The sequence below is a fragment of the Mirounga leonina genome, unplaced genomic scaffold, assembly GCF_011800145.1.
Source record: "Mirounga leonina isolate KUSES-001 unplaced genomic scaffold, KU_Mleo_1.0 Mir_357, whole genome shotgun sequence".
In the NCBI taxonomy this organism is placed as follows: domain Eukaryota; kingdom Metazoa; phylum Chordata; class Mammalia; order Carnivora; family Phocidae; genus Mirounga; species Mirounga leonina.
Window position 1 is genome coordinate 8,383,048 of NW_023270702.1, and position 18,496 is coordinate 8,401,543.

Consider the following 18,496-nt stretch of genomic DNA (forward strand, 5'->3'; position numbering starts at 1 on the left):
GTATCATAAGCTCCACTGAGAAATAAATTATAGCATATATTTTCTAAGCCAAATTACTAAAAGCAGTCAAATTTAAATGTCAAAGATCTAATGTGATTAATTTATCCTTTATTATAGTAGGTTATAAAAACTAGACAGTGAGTCAGTATGCTGGTTTTCGTTACCAAATTTGAAATAAAGCAGTGCAACATGTACCTAATATTTTTTTTAAAAAGATTTTATTTATTTATTTGAGACAGAGAGAATGAGAGAGAGAGAGCACATGAGAGGGGGGAGGGTCAGAGGGAGAAGCAGGCTCCCTGCCGAGCAGGGAGCCTGATGTGGGACTCGATCCAGGGACTCCAGGACCATGACCTGAGCCGAAGGCAGTCGCTTAACCAACTGAGCCACCCAGGCGCCCAACATGTACCTAATATTACGCTATTTATGAAGTGAGGATTATTTTGAAAAGCATTGTATTCCAGTGGTAAATATATGCATTGTGTGTATCAAACTCTGATATTTGACTTTTTTAAAAATATTTAAATAGGAATCAAGTATAAAAATCAGAAATAACTTAATTTCATCAGACATCATTAAAATGTTCCCATGTAATTAATAATAATTAATTACACTTAACGACTGAGCCACCCAGGCGCCCCTCACTGTAATATTATTAATTCAGAAATACTGAAAAGTAGACTGGTGGGAGTCATGATGTAATGTAAGTGTAATAAAGAAAAACATATACCACTAAGTGATAATAGGTTCCCCTGTTAGTGAATATTTTTGTGTTGTTAAAAGGAGGCAGAAAAAATTAAATATTGTATAAAATAAAAGGAGGTGAGAAATGATTATAAACATTATAAGTATTTTATGGTAAAATAGGTTGTACAATGCTTTATTGAATATCTCATATTGACTCTGAAAGAAATTATGTACAATTTTTATCTATGAGTTTTATCCAGTGTATCTTGAAAAAAATTGGTCATCCTAGAAAACATTCTGCTTGTTTTTAAAAGAATTTACATTGCTAAGAACACTACTCAGATTGGTGGAAGGTTCTTTTTTTAATTACTTGCCCTATCCCCTATAGGGTTAAGAATTAAGAATAGCTGAAAATAAGTGTTTTTAATTAAATATACACAAAAACACATTTTTAAAGTTCAATAATAATAATAGCTAATTATATAGTATTTAGTATATTTCAGGCAACTTTCTTTTTTTTTAAGATTTTATTTATTTACTAGAGAGAGAGAGAGCATGAGAGTGGGGAGGGTCGGAGGGAGAAGCAGACTCCCCGCCGAGCAGGGAGCCCGATGCCGGGATCGATCCCAGGACTCCAGGATCATGACCTGAGCCGAAGGCAGACGCTTAACCAACTGAGCCACCCAGGCGCCTGCAGGCAACATTTTAAGCTTTGAAATATATTAATTCGTTTAATCCTCACAACAACCATTTGAGGTAGTTACTACCCCTTTTTACAGATGATGTAAATGAAAACTAGAGAGGTCAGTAAGTTGCCCAGGGAAACATAGCTGGTAAGTGATAGAACCTAGAATTGAACCCAGAGTCCCCATCTTTATTCACAGCGTCCTGCTGCTTGTCTAGTCAGTCTTTCTTACTGTTTCTGCTTTGTTCTCATGGGACTCTTTCAAAAGCAGTGGGTTCTCTGACAGTAATAGTTTTGAGCTGTGTGTATACAGAATTATTAAATAAATTCATCATGACTCCCACCAGTCTACTTTTCAGTATTTCTGAATTAATAATAATACAGTGAGGGGCGCCTGGGTGGCTCAGTCGTTAAGTGTCTGCCTTCGGCTCAGGTCATGATCCCGGGGTCCTGGGATCAAGCCCCACGTTGGGCTCCCTGCTCAGCGGAGAGCCAGCTTCTCCCTATCCCACTCCCTCTGCTTGTGTTCCCTCTCTCACTGTGTCTCTCTGTCAAATAAATTTTAAAAAATCTTAAAAAAAAAGGAATATTCCAGTGAGCACCAACGCTATTTCTAACATATTTGGTCTTAACTGAAACATGAATGGCAAGGTAAAAGAAAGTCGATAGATATAGGGTGCCTTGATTAATCATTTAAGGAAGAAGGAAGTTTTCCCTTTAGTGCCAGAGATATTTTTATATCTCAGGGCTATGTATTATGGTAAGATTTAGGATGAGTTAAGGGTATGTGTTTTCTTTGTAAAGTGAGAGAATGGCTGTTGTTAACATAGGCATTTTCTTAGGTGGGTAAGTTTTAGAAAGAGAGTACTATGGAAAATTGATTCCCTTAAAACCATTATTTTGCAAAGACAATGGAAAGTCTTATAGTATGTGTACCTAGTTTGAAGACCAGCTTAGAAAAGATAACACTCAGAAGTTTGAACTCTTAAATTTAAAAAAAGCGAACTTCCACAAGGGATTTGTTCTCTTCAGACTAGTTTTATTTATTCCCAGTATAGCTGTATCCAGGGAACAGTGAAGATGCCTTTTATTAAGCAGCTCCAAGAATATGGTCTCCTTTTGAGTTTTGCCTGAAGGTACTTTAATATGAGAGGTAGTTTAAACCGAAGGTCCTTTTTAAAATACTGGGGCCCAGTTGATAACAAAGCTCTTCATCATGTTGGGTTCTATCTATGAAGTGTGTCTTGCTTCTTGATTTACTAGATTCACACTGAAAAGCTCTGATTAAAACAGAGTAAGTTAGGATTCAGCATTGCCACCCCATTTGGTGGTGGTGGTAGTGGGTGGGGTGGGAGGTACTCCGTGTACATTTCTACAGTGGCTTTCAGGCCAAGCTCTAGAAGATGCGTATTCTGCCACCTCATATATGCAATCTGAGTATCTCATACATAGGTTCTGGCTCCTAAAGAAGGTCTAAATAAAGGCACTCAGGAAGTTTGCATAACCGTTTACATACCCTAGAGTAGATGACTTGGCTTTCAACTCCTTTTTGGCTGTAACTCCCCATTTGTTGCAGTTTGTATGTAGTGTACCCAGCCTAAAGCAGGGCGTTTAAATAAGGATTGATTGTTATTCTGGAGTCACCAATAAAAATGTCAGTCATATTCTTGTGCCATTAATATTCTCAAGCTTCAAACAAAGTTTATTTGGACAAGTAAAGGAAGGCTAAATTCTGAGTATAGTAAGAGTCACAGTTGAGGAAGGGCTTAAATCTTGACACTTTTATCTTTAGCACTTCTCAAAAAGGATTGCATCTTTTTTCAGGAAAGTAAAAATTTGAGTATGCTGTGTGACATTCTGTTAATGTAGTACATTGACATCCATAGTATAACATAAAATGATATAATAATATTACTCTATTTTATTCATAGGTTTGTTCCAGTGCATTAAGTAGTTGCTCTTTAGATTTTTTTTTTAATCATTGTGTAGCCATCTCATTTGTTTCCAATTAAGCATTGGATATTTTTCCAATAATAAGTGAATCTGTTTTTAATTAGTAAATGTGGAGAAAGAGAGGAAAATATTTTATCATACATATAGGTTTGTGCTGTTCTTTGCCTCCTTTGATTAGTTACAGAGTCATCAGCCTGAATGTTGATTCAGTCATGAAAAGAATGGATTCTCTTCTGATTTTTTTCCTGCTTAGTGGCCCTTCTTAGCGCAGTAAATGGAGTTTCTTCTTTCTCATTTCTTCTTAATGTGTACAAACACTTGTGCTTTTTAAAGTGCAATGCTAATTGCATTTTGAGAAAGTACTTAATTTTAAAGAGGTTCTTAAATTGAAGAATTTGTTTACTTCTAAAATCTTTTTACAGGGGTGCCTGGATGGCTCAGTTGTTAATAAGCATCTGCCTTCGGCTCGGGTCATGATCCTGGGGTCCTGGGATTGAGTCCCACTATGGGCTCCTTGCTCAGCGGGGAGCCTGCTTCTCCCTCTGTCTGCCACTCCCCCTGCTTGTGCTCTCTCTCTGTCAAATAAAAAAATAAAATTTTTTTACAGTTAACTTGTGTTTAATTGCAAACTGTTTAGTATATTTAACGCAAGGTCTATTAGTCAAATTTTCATTTTAAATAGGCTTTTGTTAGAGGAACATGCCACTCCGAATTTGGTCTTTCAGAGTATTAAATTGATTTCTTGTATTGCCTGAATTTATTTTAGTTCACATTGATTTTTACTTTCTCAGATGAGTTTGTGATAACTACTATTTTACCTATATATATTTTTGAAAGATTTTATTTATGAGAGAGAGAGAGAGAGCAAGCATGAGCAAGGGAGGGTGGGGAGGTCAGAGGGAGGGGAAGAAGCAGGCCCCCCGCTGAGCACAGAGCCACCAGGGGGCTTGATCCTAGGACCCCCAGATCATAAGCTGAGCTGAAGTCAGACGCTTAACCAACCGAGCCACCCAGGCGCCGCCCCTATTTTATTTTATATGTAAAAGATGTCTCAGCAAAGCCAGCAGATTTTTCTGTGACTTATTTGGTCCTAGTGAGAAGATCAAAGCTTCACTCATCGACAGTTTAACCTTTGCTCTCTTCTGAGCTCAAATTTTTCTCTTTAATAGTGTTTTTCCTATGATAGACATGAGTTATGTTTATTAACATAACATGCTAATTTTAAAAGGTCACCTGAAAGAAAAAAAGAAAGAAAGCATCAGAGGACTACCATGTGATTTTGGTGAGGCAGGGCTTTATTGTGCTTCCGATATTGTGAAATGTCCTTAAAAATCCACACTGTGTTTCTGTGTTTTTTCTTTTATCTTTTTTTTCAAGTTGAATTATAAGATTTTCTTTATAAGGATATTTATTCATTTTTATATTCTTATTTTTAATTGGGATTATCTTCCTTCATAAGATTTTGTGAATGTTAATTTTTAGCCTAATTTTACCAGAATTATTAAATAATAAAAATACCCACTTTTTTTTTTTGAAGAAGTGTTACATAGTACAGCTGTACCTTTTCCACACAATCTTCCTTCTCGTTGTGTCTTACACAGAAGACCAGTCTCATCCACCTGCTTCAGACTGACGTGTATGCAATAGGCTGGGATGATTGGCCATCTCAGAAAATTCACTGTTTTGTAATTGTCACACTTGTAGGACCACAGTTAATAAGCTCTTTTTTTTTTTTTTTTTGAGCGTCTGTGAGCAGAGAACTATTCTGAATACAGTTCTTTTCTTTAACTGTCATTCTTTTTCCGTTATGAGAACTGAGTTACCATCAAAGTGGCATTAGCAGAAGGAAGGTATCAAGTATTTGATGTGTGTTGAATGTGGTATAAATTCATTTCAGTAGAAATGATCACTGCTCAGCAAGAATGCATAGTCCCAAAGGAAGTATACCACAAGGGCCCTAAGGTCAAAGAAGGTAAACATGTATAGAGCTCAGTAAAATTTTCACAGTATCATTGCAGTTTCCTGAATATTATCAGTGTAATACGTGGTACTTTTTCACACTTAAACCAGTTCATGTAAAAGCTGCTTTTACTAAACTGCTTTGCAGAAATTTTCTAACGGTTCCAGTTTTGATAATAAATTTGCTAACATTAAAATGCATGCTGGGATGTTCTTTAGAATGTCAGAGTTCTTTCTCACTTTTAATGCAATGTCAGAATTTTATTTCTCATCTTTCCTGTTGGTTTGACTCTTGTGTTTGTGCTTTCCACTTTACAGGCATGCAGTATGGTGACTATGTTAATAATCAAGCTAGCTCCGCACCAACTCCCTTGTCATCAACTTCCGATGATGAGGAAGAGGAGGAGGAGGATGAGGAAGCAGGTCTGCTTTAGCTTTACGCCAGTTCTTGATCTTTTCCTACTCAAGTTTTCTTTTTATGTCCACAGTCTGTTAGCCTTTAAAAAAAAAAAAAGTATCTGCAGATTTAGCTCCATGAACTTGCTTGGTTTGGGTTATAGAAGGTTGGGTCGCTTGAAATGAGGTGTTTTGCTTGTTTGTTTTATTTTTCCTCCTTTGGACATCTTTTACCATTTTGTAAGTAACAACACATCTTTCATGATGGTAGAGTGCTTTCTTCTTTCAGAAATGCATTTCCTCTCATGTCACATATCAAAGAATGAGCCCTAACTGAAGCTTTTGGCCTATGATTGCTTTAGCACCTTTTAGGCATAATGTTTTATTTTCTGCTCTGCATGCCACTTTAATCAAAATAAACCATATGGATTTTATAATAGTGAAAGAGAAATTGACAATGTTTCTTTTAGGTCCTTTTTGGCCCTTGTCATATATTTAAAAGGCCCCAAATTTGTAGTTACTATCCTGCTTGAAGTAGTAGTTCACATCTTGCTAGTGAAGAAGTTGTGTATATGATTATATGTTGAAGCCTGTTTAATATCTTTTTCTGGCTTTGCTGGGTAGAACACTAAGTAGTTCAGTTCCTTCATTAATTTTAATAGTTTAAGACAACAATAAGTGCTGACCTTTCAAGTTATATATGACCATGATTCTCCTTTGGTCATCTTTATTACTGAGTAGAAGGATTTGCTCTATAAACAATATGTTTAAACACAAGTTTATTTCTTACGCATTTTTGAAATATTCAAATCCTTGTGCACAATTAGAGGAGGGGTAAAAATAGAGGGTTATAGATGGGGAGTAATTTTTTTTCTTTAAGTAGGTAGATACCCATCTATCTTTCTGGATTTTTTTGTAATTTTTAAATTTTATATAATTTCAGTCTTACAGAAAACTTGTAAGAAGAGTAAAAGAAACTCGCATGTACACTTATATAAACCATTTTTGCCCCACTTGCTTTATTATTATACATTTTTTTCCTGCATCATTTGAAAGTAGGTTGAAGTTATCATGACTTTTACCCCTCTGTACTTTAGTATGTATTTCTTCATTATAAGAACAATGTCAGGCGCCTGGGTGGCTCAGTTGGTTAAGCGACTGCCTTCGGCTCAGGTCATGATCCCAGGGTCCTGGGATCGAGTCCCACATCAGGCTCCCCCTGCTCTGCAGGGAGCCTGCTTCTCCCTCTGCCTGCCACTCCCCCTGCTTGTGTTCTCTCTCTCTCTCTCTCTCTGTCTAATAAATAAATAAAAATCTCTAAAAAAAAAAAAAATAAGAACAATGTCTTACGTAACACAAATGCAATACAGTATTCAGGATATTAAACACTGATGTAATAATATCTGCTACACAGTCCATAGTTAGATCTCAACAGTTGTCTCAGTAAGATCTTTTATAGCTGTTTTCATGGCCCAGGATCCAATTCAAGGTCATCCATTGAATTTTGTTGCCATTTCTATTTAGACTCCTTCCATCTGAGACAATCCTTTAACCTTTCTTTCTTTTTCTTGACTTTGACATTTTTAAAGAATACAGGCAAGTTGTTTTTTAGAATGTACCTCAGTCTGGGTTTATTTGATCTGTCCTTGTAATTAGATTCAAATCATGTGTTTTTGGCAGGATTACCACTGAAGTAATATCGTGTCCTTAGTGCATCCTGTCCAAGGCACATGATGTTGATTTGTTCCCATATTGATGATGTTAACTTTGAGCACTTGATTAAAATGGTGTCTGCCAAGTTTCTCCACTGTAAAGTTACCACTTTTTCCCATTGAAATTAATAAGTAATTTGTGGGGAGATTTTTTGATACCATGTAAATGTCCTGTTCTTAATTAAACTGTCACTCAGTTTTAGCATTTATTAATGATTTTCTAATTCCAACATTCCTTCTATATTTATGGGTCAAGGTTTCAGTGTAAAGGAGAGCTTTTTCTTCTCCCTTGTTGACTTCCTTGGGTTCATATTGACTCATGGATTCTTATTCACTCAGTAATAATCCATTACAGTCATTAGTTATTTCGATAGCAGCTTGTCCTAGACATAGTCAGTGACAGCTTCTTCAAACTGTCTTTTGAATATGTTCCCATGAATCTTTAAGCACGTTGAGGTCTCGGTAAGATATTCCTAGCTCATCTTATACTGCTGCAACGATGTACTGAGCCATTTCTCCAAGACGTCCTTTTTCCTTTAGTGAAGAAGGGTATTTTAGAAACTAAGATCTGATTGTAGTGTGTGGTTATTGCTACTAATGGGTGGTTGTTCTCAGGCCTTGTAGTAGTGGTAGTATTTGAGCACTTTGTGCCAGTTGCAGCACTAAAGAACTAATGGATTTTTATGTCAGTTTTTCTAGAGTCAAGTCCTGACTTTGACACTTACTAGCTTTGTGACAAGTTTCCTAAACTCATTGAGTCTCAGTTTACTCATCTGTAAATTGGGAGTAGTAATAGTAACAATTACATATGGTTATTTTGAGGATTAAAGGTATTCTTTGTAAAGAGCTTAGAACGGTGTCTGGCAAATGAAAAAGATTAACAGTCATTGACATTGAGATTATGTCCTTAACTGCAATTTTTTCTTCTCAACAATCCTGTAAACCAGAGATAATTGGCTCCATTTTACAGAGTTGACTGTGATCTGAACAAGCTAAGTACCATTTGTCTCTGGTCTCACAACTACTAAGTAGCAGAGTGGAGATTGAAACCGATGTCTCTCTTGTCTGCACAAAGGTGTGAAAAAAGGAGTCTCTATCTCCTAGTGAGAACACAAAGCACTGGAGTAGGAGGGAACTAAAGGGCATGTGGCAGTAATCACTACTGTATTACTCACATATTGTCTTCCTCCTGCCTTTTTTTATTATGCAGCAAAATAGTAAGACTATATCATGGACATTTTTACTAGAATCCTCTGTTCTCAATTCATGGTTTGTTAAAAAAAAAATCATATATTTGTTGATTGCAAATTAAAGACATGTTCTGAATGGGAAAAAATGTAGCTTTTAAATGAATTTTATTTTATTTTTTTAAACCCTGCTCCGTTACAGTAATTTTTTCATGTGTAAAGAGGTAAAAGAAAGTGGCTTAAATTGTTGTAGGGACTACATACAAGTATTTATATAAAGTAGAGATTTAGAGTGCTCTACTTTTTAAGCATTTCCCTGTATTCATGGGACTTTTGTGTGTTTAGTTTATATGGAATTGTTCTCCACTTTTGAAAAAATAATGAGATATTAATGAGCAGGTTCAGAAATCATTAATATTCCTCTTTATAATTATGGTATAGAGTTGGTACTAGGGACAGTCTTACATTTTGTTAGACAGTCTCAGAATTGTTGGAGAACAAACCTTTAAAGGAAGCTTGAGCAAGTAGCAAGCTATCAGGTTCCCGTATGATTGTGTCTTAAATCCTTCTCTTTAAGTTTATTCAGTCATGGGTATTCACTCCTTCAGTTGTTAGTGCTTGAGTGGACCATCAGTTTTAGACAAATACTTGAAAGTGGAAGTGAAAGGAAATAAGCAGTGAAATAAAAATTGAGAAGTGAAATGATGTGAAAGGGGGGAAAGAACACAAAGACTAATTCAGATTTTAGACTTTATCAGCCCTGTTCCTGGAAAACACTGTCAGGTCATGTTCTGTTACCTGCTATACAGACTCTCAAGCACCTTTCCTCTAGGGAATTTTCAGGTTGGGAAGAGGTGAGGGGACAACGGGTAGCTTTCTCACACGGCTCTGGGAATGTGACAGCTTGGTGCTGTATTTTGTAAGTGCTAGTGGAATAAAACTTTTGATTTTTCATAAGGAATTTTAAGGTCATAGTCAGTTTTTGTTTGACTTTCACACAAGCTAATAGTAATTAATCAGTTCCAGGTACTACGTCAGAGATAATGATATGTTTATGGTTTGCCTTGGGTATTTTAAAAGGTAGTGTTGTATTTTGACACAGAATAAGTTAAGTAGACTCCTGTAGATAACAAGACAATATTGGCCTGCTTAGGTCTAACTTCCAAAGAGAATTCTTATTTTTTTTAATTCAAGTATATAATACAGTATTATTAACTATAATACTATGCTATATATTAGATTTCTCAGACTTATTCATCTTATTCACTCTTTGACCAATATCTCCCCTTTTCCCCTACCCCTCCAAAGAGAATCCTTAGGATTCAAATCTTTCCCTTTAATTAATGTAATATTTTATTATTTTAACAGGTAAATGTCTTTCAGCTGAATTCAATAGATATGTAATATATTTTTAAAATTCTATAAATTGAACACATGTCCTGGGTCTCTGAAGGATATAAAAGGATATTCATGCCACAAGAAAAGTATTTGAGGGTTTTCAGTGTTCATCTACATTAAAAAGAAAATATGGTACCTGTTACCTGATATTTAGCTTATAAACATGCCATACATATGTATATATGATTGCTATAGCTGGAAACTCCCAACTTTCTGTATAGTGAGAAGGGGCAGAGTATTAGGGCTACAGTGGAAGGAGATTTGGTACCAGCATCTAGAGTTAGAATTCAAAAGGTACTTTCAAATAGAAATAGTATTCAAGTAGTAATTAGATGTCTAGGCTAGCCTCAAATCTAATTAACTAAACATTTGAAATACTAAACATTTGAAAATGCTCTCCTTTTTTTTTCTCCAGCCATGGCAAATGTATAGTATTTAATCGGTAATATAGATTGTGTGTTTTATAAGTACCTGCAAAGTGGACCTATCTAAGGTTTAAGAATGAGGGCAAGTCCCTAAGCTATTCATTTGACTAAAGCCAGCTTATACACAGAAAGCAGTATTTTGCTTGGTGTCATGCTTCCAGAGATTAATATAGTAGCATAGCCTCCTCCATATACTCATAATATGATAAGGAAGCATATATGATTACAATATATCTTGGTAAGTGCATTAATTAAGGGGTGAGAAAATGTCCTGACGTAGGAAAGGAAATGATTTTCCATGGGTATATCAGAAAGGTTTTATGGAGGATTTGAAATTTGAAGGATGAGTAGGAATTTGCCATGTGGAAGAACAGAATCTGGGCTACTGAACCAATATCTGCGGAGCATAAATGCAAGAAAAGATGGTATGTTGGGTGCAGAATTAGAAGATCAGTGTGATTGCATCATAAGGTAAAAGAGAGAAAATGGTGTGGGAATAGGAGAGAAACAGAGGTGAGGAGGGCAATTGGATCCCACATTTTGAAGTTCCTTATGATACCACAAAGGTATTTAGACTTTATTCTGTAAGATGGTAGGGGAATCGTGAAGGTTTTTTTAGACTTGTTCAAAATATTAACTTGTATAATGTACTTCTTAAAAAAATACCACTTTGACTTGTGTTGGCAGTGATGTCATGACCTAATTAGAATTAAACAATAAGTTTTAGCAGAGCTTGAGATGTTTAGTTCAGTGGTTCATCAGGATTTAAAACTTTTATCATGGTTTTGCTATTTTAACAAGTTGAAAATAGACATTTGCTTTGGTGCTTTTCTTCCTAAAGTGAATTTTAAAGTAAGCTAGCAGGTTTCAAATTATTTAATAAAACAATATATTTTTTTAATTTATTCATTTGAGAGAGAGAGTTGGGGGGGGGGAGCGGCAGAGGAAGAGGGAGAGAGAGAGAATCTCCAGCAGACTCTCTACTGAGCGTGGAGCCTGACGTAGGGTTTGATCCCAGTACCCTGAGATTATGATCTGAGCTGAAATCAAGAGTCAAATGCTCACCCTACTGAGCCACCCAGGCACCTGAAAACAGAATATTTCTACAAAATTAATACTTTAAATATTTAAAATAATTTGGCATGTGTAAGCAGTCTTACCTTTATTTTTTTTTCAAGAATAATTATTTATTGATATTTACATTTAAAAGTTTTTCTTGGGTGCCTGCGTGGCTCAGTCAGTTCAGCGTCTGCCTTCATCTCAGGTCAGGATCCCAGGGTCCTGGGATCGAGTCCCGTATCAGGCTCCCTGCTCAGTGGAGAGCCTGTTTCTCCCTCTTCCTCAGCTGCTCTCCTTGCTTGTACACTCTCTCTCTGTATCTATCAAATAAACAAATAAAATCTTTTTTTTTTAAGATTTTATTTATTTACTTGACAGAGAGAGCCGAGAGCAGAAACACAAGATTCAGAGAGAATGCTATGTATTTTTTTTTCTTTTCTTTTTATTATGTTATGTTAATGCTGTGTATTTTTTTAAATAATAGCTTTATTGAAATACTGTAAAATTTACTCATTTAAATTGTACTATTTGGCGGTTTTTAGCATATTAACAAAGTTCTGCAACAATCACTGTGTAATACGAAAACTTTTATCACCCCAGGGAGAAACTTCATACCTTTTAGCAGTCACTTCCTGTTCTTACCCTCCTCCACACATACATACACACAGCTCTAGGCAACCACTAATCTACTTTTTGCCTCTAGATTTGTCTGAGCATTTCATATTAATAGGTCATATAATATGTGGCTTTTTTTGTGACTGGCTTCTTTCTCTTCTCATAATGTTTTCAAGGTTCATCCACGTTGTGGCATATATCAATGCTTCGTTCCTTTTGGGCGCCTGGGTGGCTCGGTTGGTTAAGTGACTGCCTTCAGCTCAGGTCATGATCCTGGAGTCCCGGGATCGAGTCCCACATCGGGCTCCCTGTTCGGCGGGCGGTGGGGAGTCTGCTTCTCCCTCTGACCCTCCCCCCTTTCATGCTCTCTCTCTCTCTCTTTCATTGTCTCTCTCTCAAATAAATAAATAAAATCTATAAAAAAATACTTCGTTTCTTTTTATTGCTGAATAATACTCAGTTGTGTAGATATATCACATTTTATTTATCCATTCATAAGTTGATGGACATTTGGGTTGTTTCCACTCTTTGGCCATATGAGTAATGCTGCTGTTAACATTCATGTACAGCTCTTTGTGGAGGTGTGTGTTTTCATTTCTTTTGAGCGAATTGCCAGGTCAGTAGATAACTCTGTGTTTAACCTTTTGAGAAACCGCTAGAACGTTTTCCAACATGACTGCACCCTTATACAGTCTCATGAAGTTTCCAACTTCTCTGTATTCTTGCTAAAACTTGGTATTATTGGTCTTTTCAGTTACAACCACCCTGGTGGATGTGAAGTGGCATCTCATTGTGGTTGTGATTCTCATTTCCTTAGTGGCTAATGATGTTGAGCATCGTTTCATGTATTTATTGGCTATTTGTTTATCTTCTTTGGAGAAGTGTCTGTTTAAGTCCTTTACCCATTTTTAATTTGGTTATTTGTCTTTTTATGGTTGAGTTATAAGAATTCTTTCTTTATTCTGCATACTGGACCCTTATCAGATGTATAATTTGCAAATATATTCTCCCATGCCTTTTCTTTCTTGATGGTATTGTTTGGAGCATAAAAGCTTTTAATTTTCATAAGATCCAGTGTACTCTTCTTGTTGCTTGTGCCTTTGATGTCATATTTAAGAATCCTTTGCCAGTCCACGGTCACAAAGATTTACTCCTATATTCTCAGATTTTTAGTGCTTACATTTAGGTCTGTGACCCATTTTGAGTTAATTTTATTATAGGGTGTAAGGAAGGGGTCTAACTTTATTCTACTTCACGTGGCTGTCTTGTTGAAAAGAATATTCTTTCCCCATTCTTGTTGCCTTAACATACGGTTTTGAGGTAAAATTCCCGTAACATGAAATTAACCATTTTAAAGTGTATAATTCAGTGTCATCTAATAGTACAACCACCACCTCTGTCTGGTTCTATCATTTTGGTGGTTGTGCAGTCATCACTTCTATCTAGTTCTAACTTTGAGAAAGTACTGAACTAGGTAGAACTGAACATTTTCACCATCCCAAAAGGAAACTCTTAATTTTCATTAACTTACCATTTTCTCCTCCTCTCAGTCCCCAGCAACCACCAATCTACTTTTTATCTCTGTAGACTTAACCCCATTCTGGGTATTTCATATAAATAGAATCATAATTGTGACCTTTTGTGTCTGGCTTCTTTTGTTTAGCATGTTTTCAAGGATCATTCACATTGCAGCATGTATCAGTACTCCATTCCTGTGGATAGCTGAATAATACCCCATTTTATAGATAGGCCATATTTTGTTTATCCATTCATCTGTTTATGAATATTTAAGTTTTGGTATATTTTGGGGGGAGACTTACTAAACAAAGATTTTATTTTAATAATTGAAGTACAGTTAATATACAGTGTTAGATTCAGGTGTGCAGCATAGTGATTTGACAGTTCTATACATTACTCAGTGCTCACCACACTAAGTGTAGTCACCATGGGTTACCATATGGTGTTATTAGAATATTATCAACTATATTCCCTGTGCCGTACTTTCATCTCCATGACTGATTTATTTGATAACTGGGAGTTTGTACCTCTTATTCCCTTTCACCTGTTTTACCCATCCCCCTCCCGCCTTCCCTCTGGCAACCACCAGTTTGTTCTCTATAGTTAAGAGTCTGTTTTGTGGTTTATTTGTTCATTTGTTTTGTTTTTTAGATTCTACACATAAGTGAAATCATACGGTATTTATCTTTCTCTGACTTATTTTGCCTAGCATTATACCCTCTAGATCCATCTGTGTTGTAGCACATGGCAAGATGTCATTCTTTTTTATGGCTGAGTAATATTCCTCTCTCTCTCTCTCTCTCTGTGTGTGTGTGTGTGTAACATCTTTACCCATGCATCTATCAGTAGACATTTGGGTTGCTTCTATACCTTGGCTATTATAAATAATTCTGCAGTGAACATAGGGGTGCATATATCTTTTCAAATTAGTGTTTTGGTTTTGGCGGGTAAATACCCAGTAGTGGAATTACTGGATTGTATGGTGGGGTTTTTTTTTGTTTTTTTATTTTTTGAGGAACCTCCATACTGTTTTCCATTGTGGCTGCACCAGTTTACATTCTCACCAACAGTGTATGAGGGTTACCTTTTCTTACATCCTGACCAAAGCTTGTTGTTTCTTGTCTTTTTGATACTAGCTACCCATTCTGACTGCGGCATAGAAATGCTGAGTAGCAGGCCAGGTAGCAGCCCAAGCCAGAGACTCCTCTTTTAAGAAGGTTTCATACAGCTGTGCTGCCTTATAAAAGTCACTAAAATTTCACTATCTTAAAATATCCTAGTACTGATAAAATGTATTTAATAGCTTGAGATTTGGTAGATGCAGTCTTGGAGGTGTTAACTCTGGTAACATTTCCATCAGTCTAACATATTTGTGTGTTCTACTACTTTTAAAAGTTTGATACCTGTTCTTCTCTAAGACACCTTCACATGCATTTGATTAAATTGTGTTCCACTTGTCAGCTCCATATTCTCCCCACTCTTATTAACGGAAATTTATATATGGTTTTTAAAGGTTGTTAAACATCAGTCACTTTGAGTTTAGAGTCAAGCATTTTCCTAGTTCAGCAAAACATCTTTTTCCAAATTGCCAGAGGCTGCTCTATGATACACTGTCATTTTAAACTTAGTGCATATTTCCGTTTTTCCTTTCAGGTGTTGACAGCTCTTCTACCACGAGCAGTGCTTCTCCAGTGCCCAACAGTTACGATGCCTTGGAAGGAGGCAGCTACCCAGGTAATTCCTTTTGTGCTTATTTGATGCTTACTTGAAAAATTACTGACCATCAGTTTTTTCCAAACATCAACATATACATAATTAGCAGGCTGTATTTTTAACAGAAAAAAGGACATTTTCTGGTATTTCTCAGCCTTAAATTAATAGTTTTAATTGTCATATAACAACTACGAATGTAATTTCTGAGAGGCCTAAGGAAATTTATTTTTTTATTTTTGTTATCATGCTCTTTATCTTTTTCCTCTTTCTAAAAGACTTTTAATACTAAATAATTCTCCTCTTTCTCTTCTTCCTTATGCTGGTAACTTCTTAAGTAAACTTTATATTTCTGTTCTCATGCTTAGGTCTTTGAATTCCTTCCAGCTAGCCTCTGAATATAAATAGTCTTTGACTCTTTACTCCCCCTATGGCTCCTGGCTGCCTCACCAGGTAAATAGACTAACCAACTTGGGGGTAGATCTTGGAGGCATTACTTTTAACCTTATCTGGAAATAACTTTGGTCATTATATAGGAATAGGAGTGGTGGATTAGAAAAAAATACAAACTGAAGTTTTAGAATTCATAGTCATTTCATTATAATATCTTAAACTGTGATCTTCCTTTTTAGTCTGTCTCTTATCACAGATAACCTGACAGCCACATCTGACTGCTCTCTTTCTCACTTTTTCTAGGGATTTGAAACTTTAGGACTAACAGAACAAGTAATTTTGCCCTTCTCTTTATTTCTTACCACTTTGGTAATAATCCAGGATGGAGCTTAATTGAAGTTGGCGTATGCTGGACTTAACATACTATCTTGCTATCACTATCCTACGAATCAGTAGAAAACTTTCATCTTCTCAGCTTAGTAGAGTTCCCTTTTAATATTTCAAGAATACTTCAATAAGCTACTCACTCTTTTGTGGTTAAGGATTTTTTTCCTAGGGATGTGTGTTTGCGTAAGAAATTGCGGACCATTCCAAAAGCAATCACCATTATCAAAATATTCTAGAATTCGTAGACTAAAAGGTGAATACTACATGTGGAATCAGTATATTATGAACCTGAAACTAATATAACACTGTATGTTAACTATACTGAAATTAAAAAAAAAATTTTTTAACTAAATTTTTTTAAAAAGATGTATTTACTATAACTGTATAGTAGTATTTCGTGAACTTCAAATTAACCTAACAAAAACAAAAAGAAAATTAACCTGAAGTGAAATGTTGAATGTGGTAGTCAAAAGATCATGGCTTTGGAGTTCAACCTTGCTTTGTCTGTCCATATTCATTTCATCAACAAATTGTAATCTTATTATGAACTGTGCTGACATTGAGTGACCTTGGACAAGTTTTCTAGCTATTTATAACTATACCAAAATTACTGCTATCTATAGCAGAAGATTAAATGAATTGAAAATACTATGTGTCAGGTGCTAGGACAGAACTTAGGACTATAGAAATGTATGTATGGTATATCATCCCTTTCCTAAGGAAAGGGAGAAGTTTTAGACCTCCACGTTTGACTCCAGCTATCTATATCTTGTGCTGATGGCTATTATCATGTTAAGAGACCTTTCTACTTACATTCCCATCACTGTAAGGAAGGATAAGCAGGGTGTGACACTACATTGAACCTCTTGTCCTATTAAGAAATCTGGGAGGTTACCAGAAAGCCAGTAAGCCAGCTCTTGCCTAATAAGCACAAGATGATAGACAGAAGAATGTCTGGGAACATATCTTCAAAAGCAAGAGCCAATAGATACTGTCTGTAGAAACTAATGATTGTTGAAGAATCTTTAAAAAATACATTTTATTGGGGCACCTGGGTGGCTCTGTCAGTTAAGCATCTGCCTTCAGCTCAGGTCGTGATCCCAGGGTCCTGGGATCGAGCCCTACATCGGGCTCCCTGCTCTGCGGGAAGCTTGCTTCTCCCTCTCGCACTCCCCCTGCTTGTGTTCCCTCTCTCGCTATGTCTCTATCCGTCAAATAAATAAAATCTTTAAAAAAAAAAAAAATGTTAGATCAAGTTTTTCTCTCTACTTCTGTGGATGTTTGCAATTTCTCATAATAAAAAGTTTAAAAAAGGAAAATGCCAAAGATTATGGCTTGCCCAGGAACCAAGTCTTTATAGAGTCTTGATTTTCAGCGTTAACACCATGTTTTTCCCTTTGTTAGATATGCTTTCCTCATCAGCAAGCAGTCCTGCTCCTGATCCCGCTCCTGAACCTGACCCTGCTCCGGCTCCAGCTCCTTCTGCTCCTCAGCCTTCAAAAATGGCTAAGCCATTTGGGTATGGTTATCCAGCTCTTCAGCCTGGTTATCAGAATGCTACAGCACCACTTAACTCTACAGTACCGCCCAGTAGCCCAGGGTATTCTGGATTCCAGCCGTATGCTCAAGTATGTATAAAGACATTGCATTTCTAAAATGGTGAAACTCTTATCAGTTCTCACAAATCCCTGGTGATTCAAATGGATTATAGGTGCAAATACACATAAGCTTAGATCAAACATACATACATTTTGGTTCCAGTTTTTATGTGTGTGTATGTGTGTGTATACATAGAGATAAAAGGAAATATAAATAACAAATCTTTAAAGAGGTTAAATCTGGATCCAGATATTAGCTGTGATTTTTCTGTCCTTTGTTGTACTTTTATTTTTTAGAGTCTTGCAGGTATTAATTTTATAATCAGGAAATTAAATGTTAAGTTTTTTAAAAGTCTATATTACTAAGCTGGCTTTTTCCTCAAAAAAAAAAAAAAATGACATGTTATAAATGTGGTTTGGGATTTTGGTTCCAACTCTTAGATCGAAGAAGTCTTCAGGATATGACATATAACTGAAATTGGTAACAGTCTCCACAAACATAAATGCTAATCAATAGTTATGTTTATTAGTAATTGTGACCCATTCTGATATGACCTTTTTTGGAGTCACCTTTTAAATGCCTAATAATACAGAATAGTAAGTATCTTACATTTATTTTTATTAGGAATATAAAATATAAGGAAACAATTGAAATGGGAAAGCATTTCTACTTAAAATGAAAAACTGTTCTTCGTAGACTAACCTTATAGAAATTTCATCTTACAGTACACTAATGAAGATTAGAGGGACATAGGAAAATCATGTGTCTGGAATTTAATCTTAGAATTAAGGCACAGAAGGAAGAAGGAAACTG

At 35.9% G+C, this 18,496-nt stretch overlaps 1 protein-coding gene across 4 annotated transcripts in view; it reads left to right on the forward strand.

Annotated features, from left to right (window-relative positions):
- SEC24B (SEC24 homolog B, COPII coat complex component) overlaps positions 1-18,496 on the forward strand; it is an 88,025-nt gene that overhangs the window by 34,421 nt on the left and 35,108 nt on the right. For 2 of the 4 annotated variants that reach the window (XM_035030259.1, XM_035030260.1), the window contains exons 4-6: positions 5,603-5,707; positions 15,248-15,328; positions 17,489-17,712. In XM_035030259.1, coding sequence (XP_034886150.1) covers positions 5,603-5,707; positions 15,248-15,328; positions 17,489-17,712 — 410 coding nt within the window. The remainder of the gene's footprint in view (positions 1-5,602; positions 5,708-15,247; positions 15,329-17,488; positions 17,713-18,496) is intronic. The other 2 variants (XM_035030262.1, XM_035030261.1) reach the window with 1 other exon arrangement.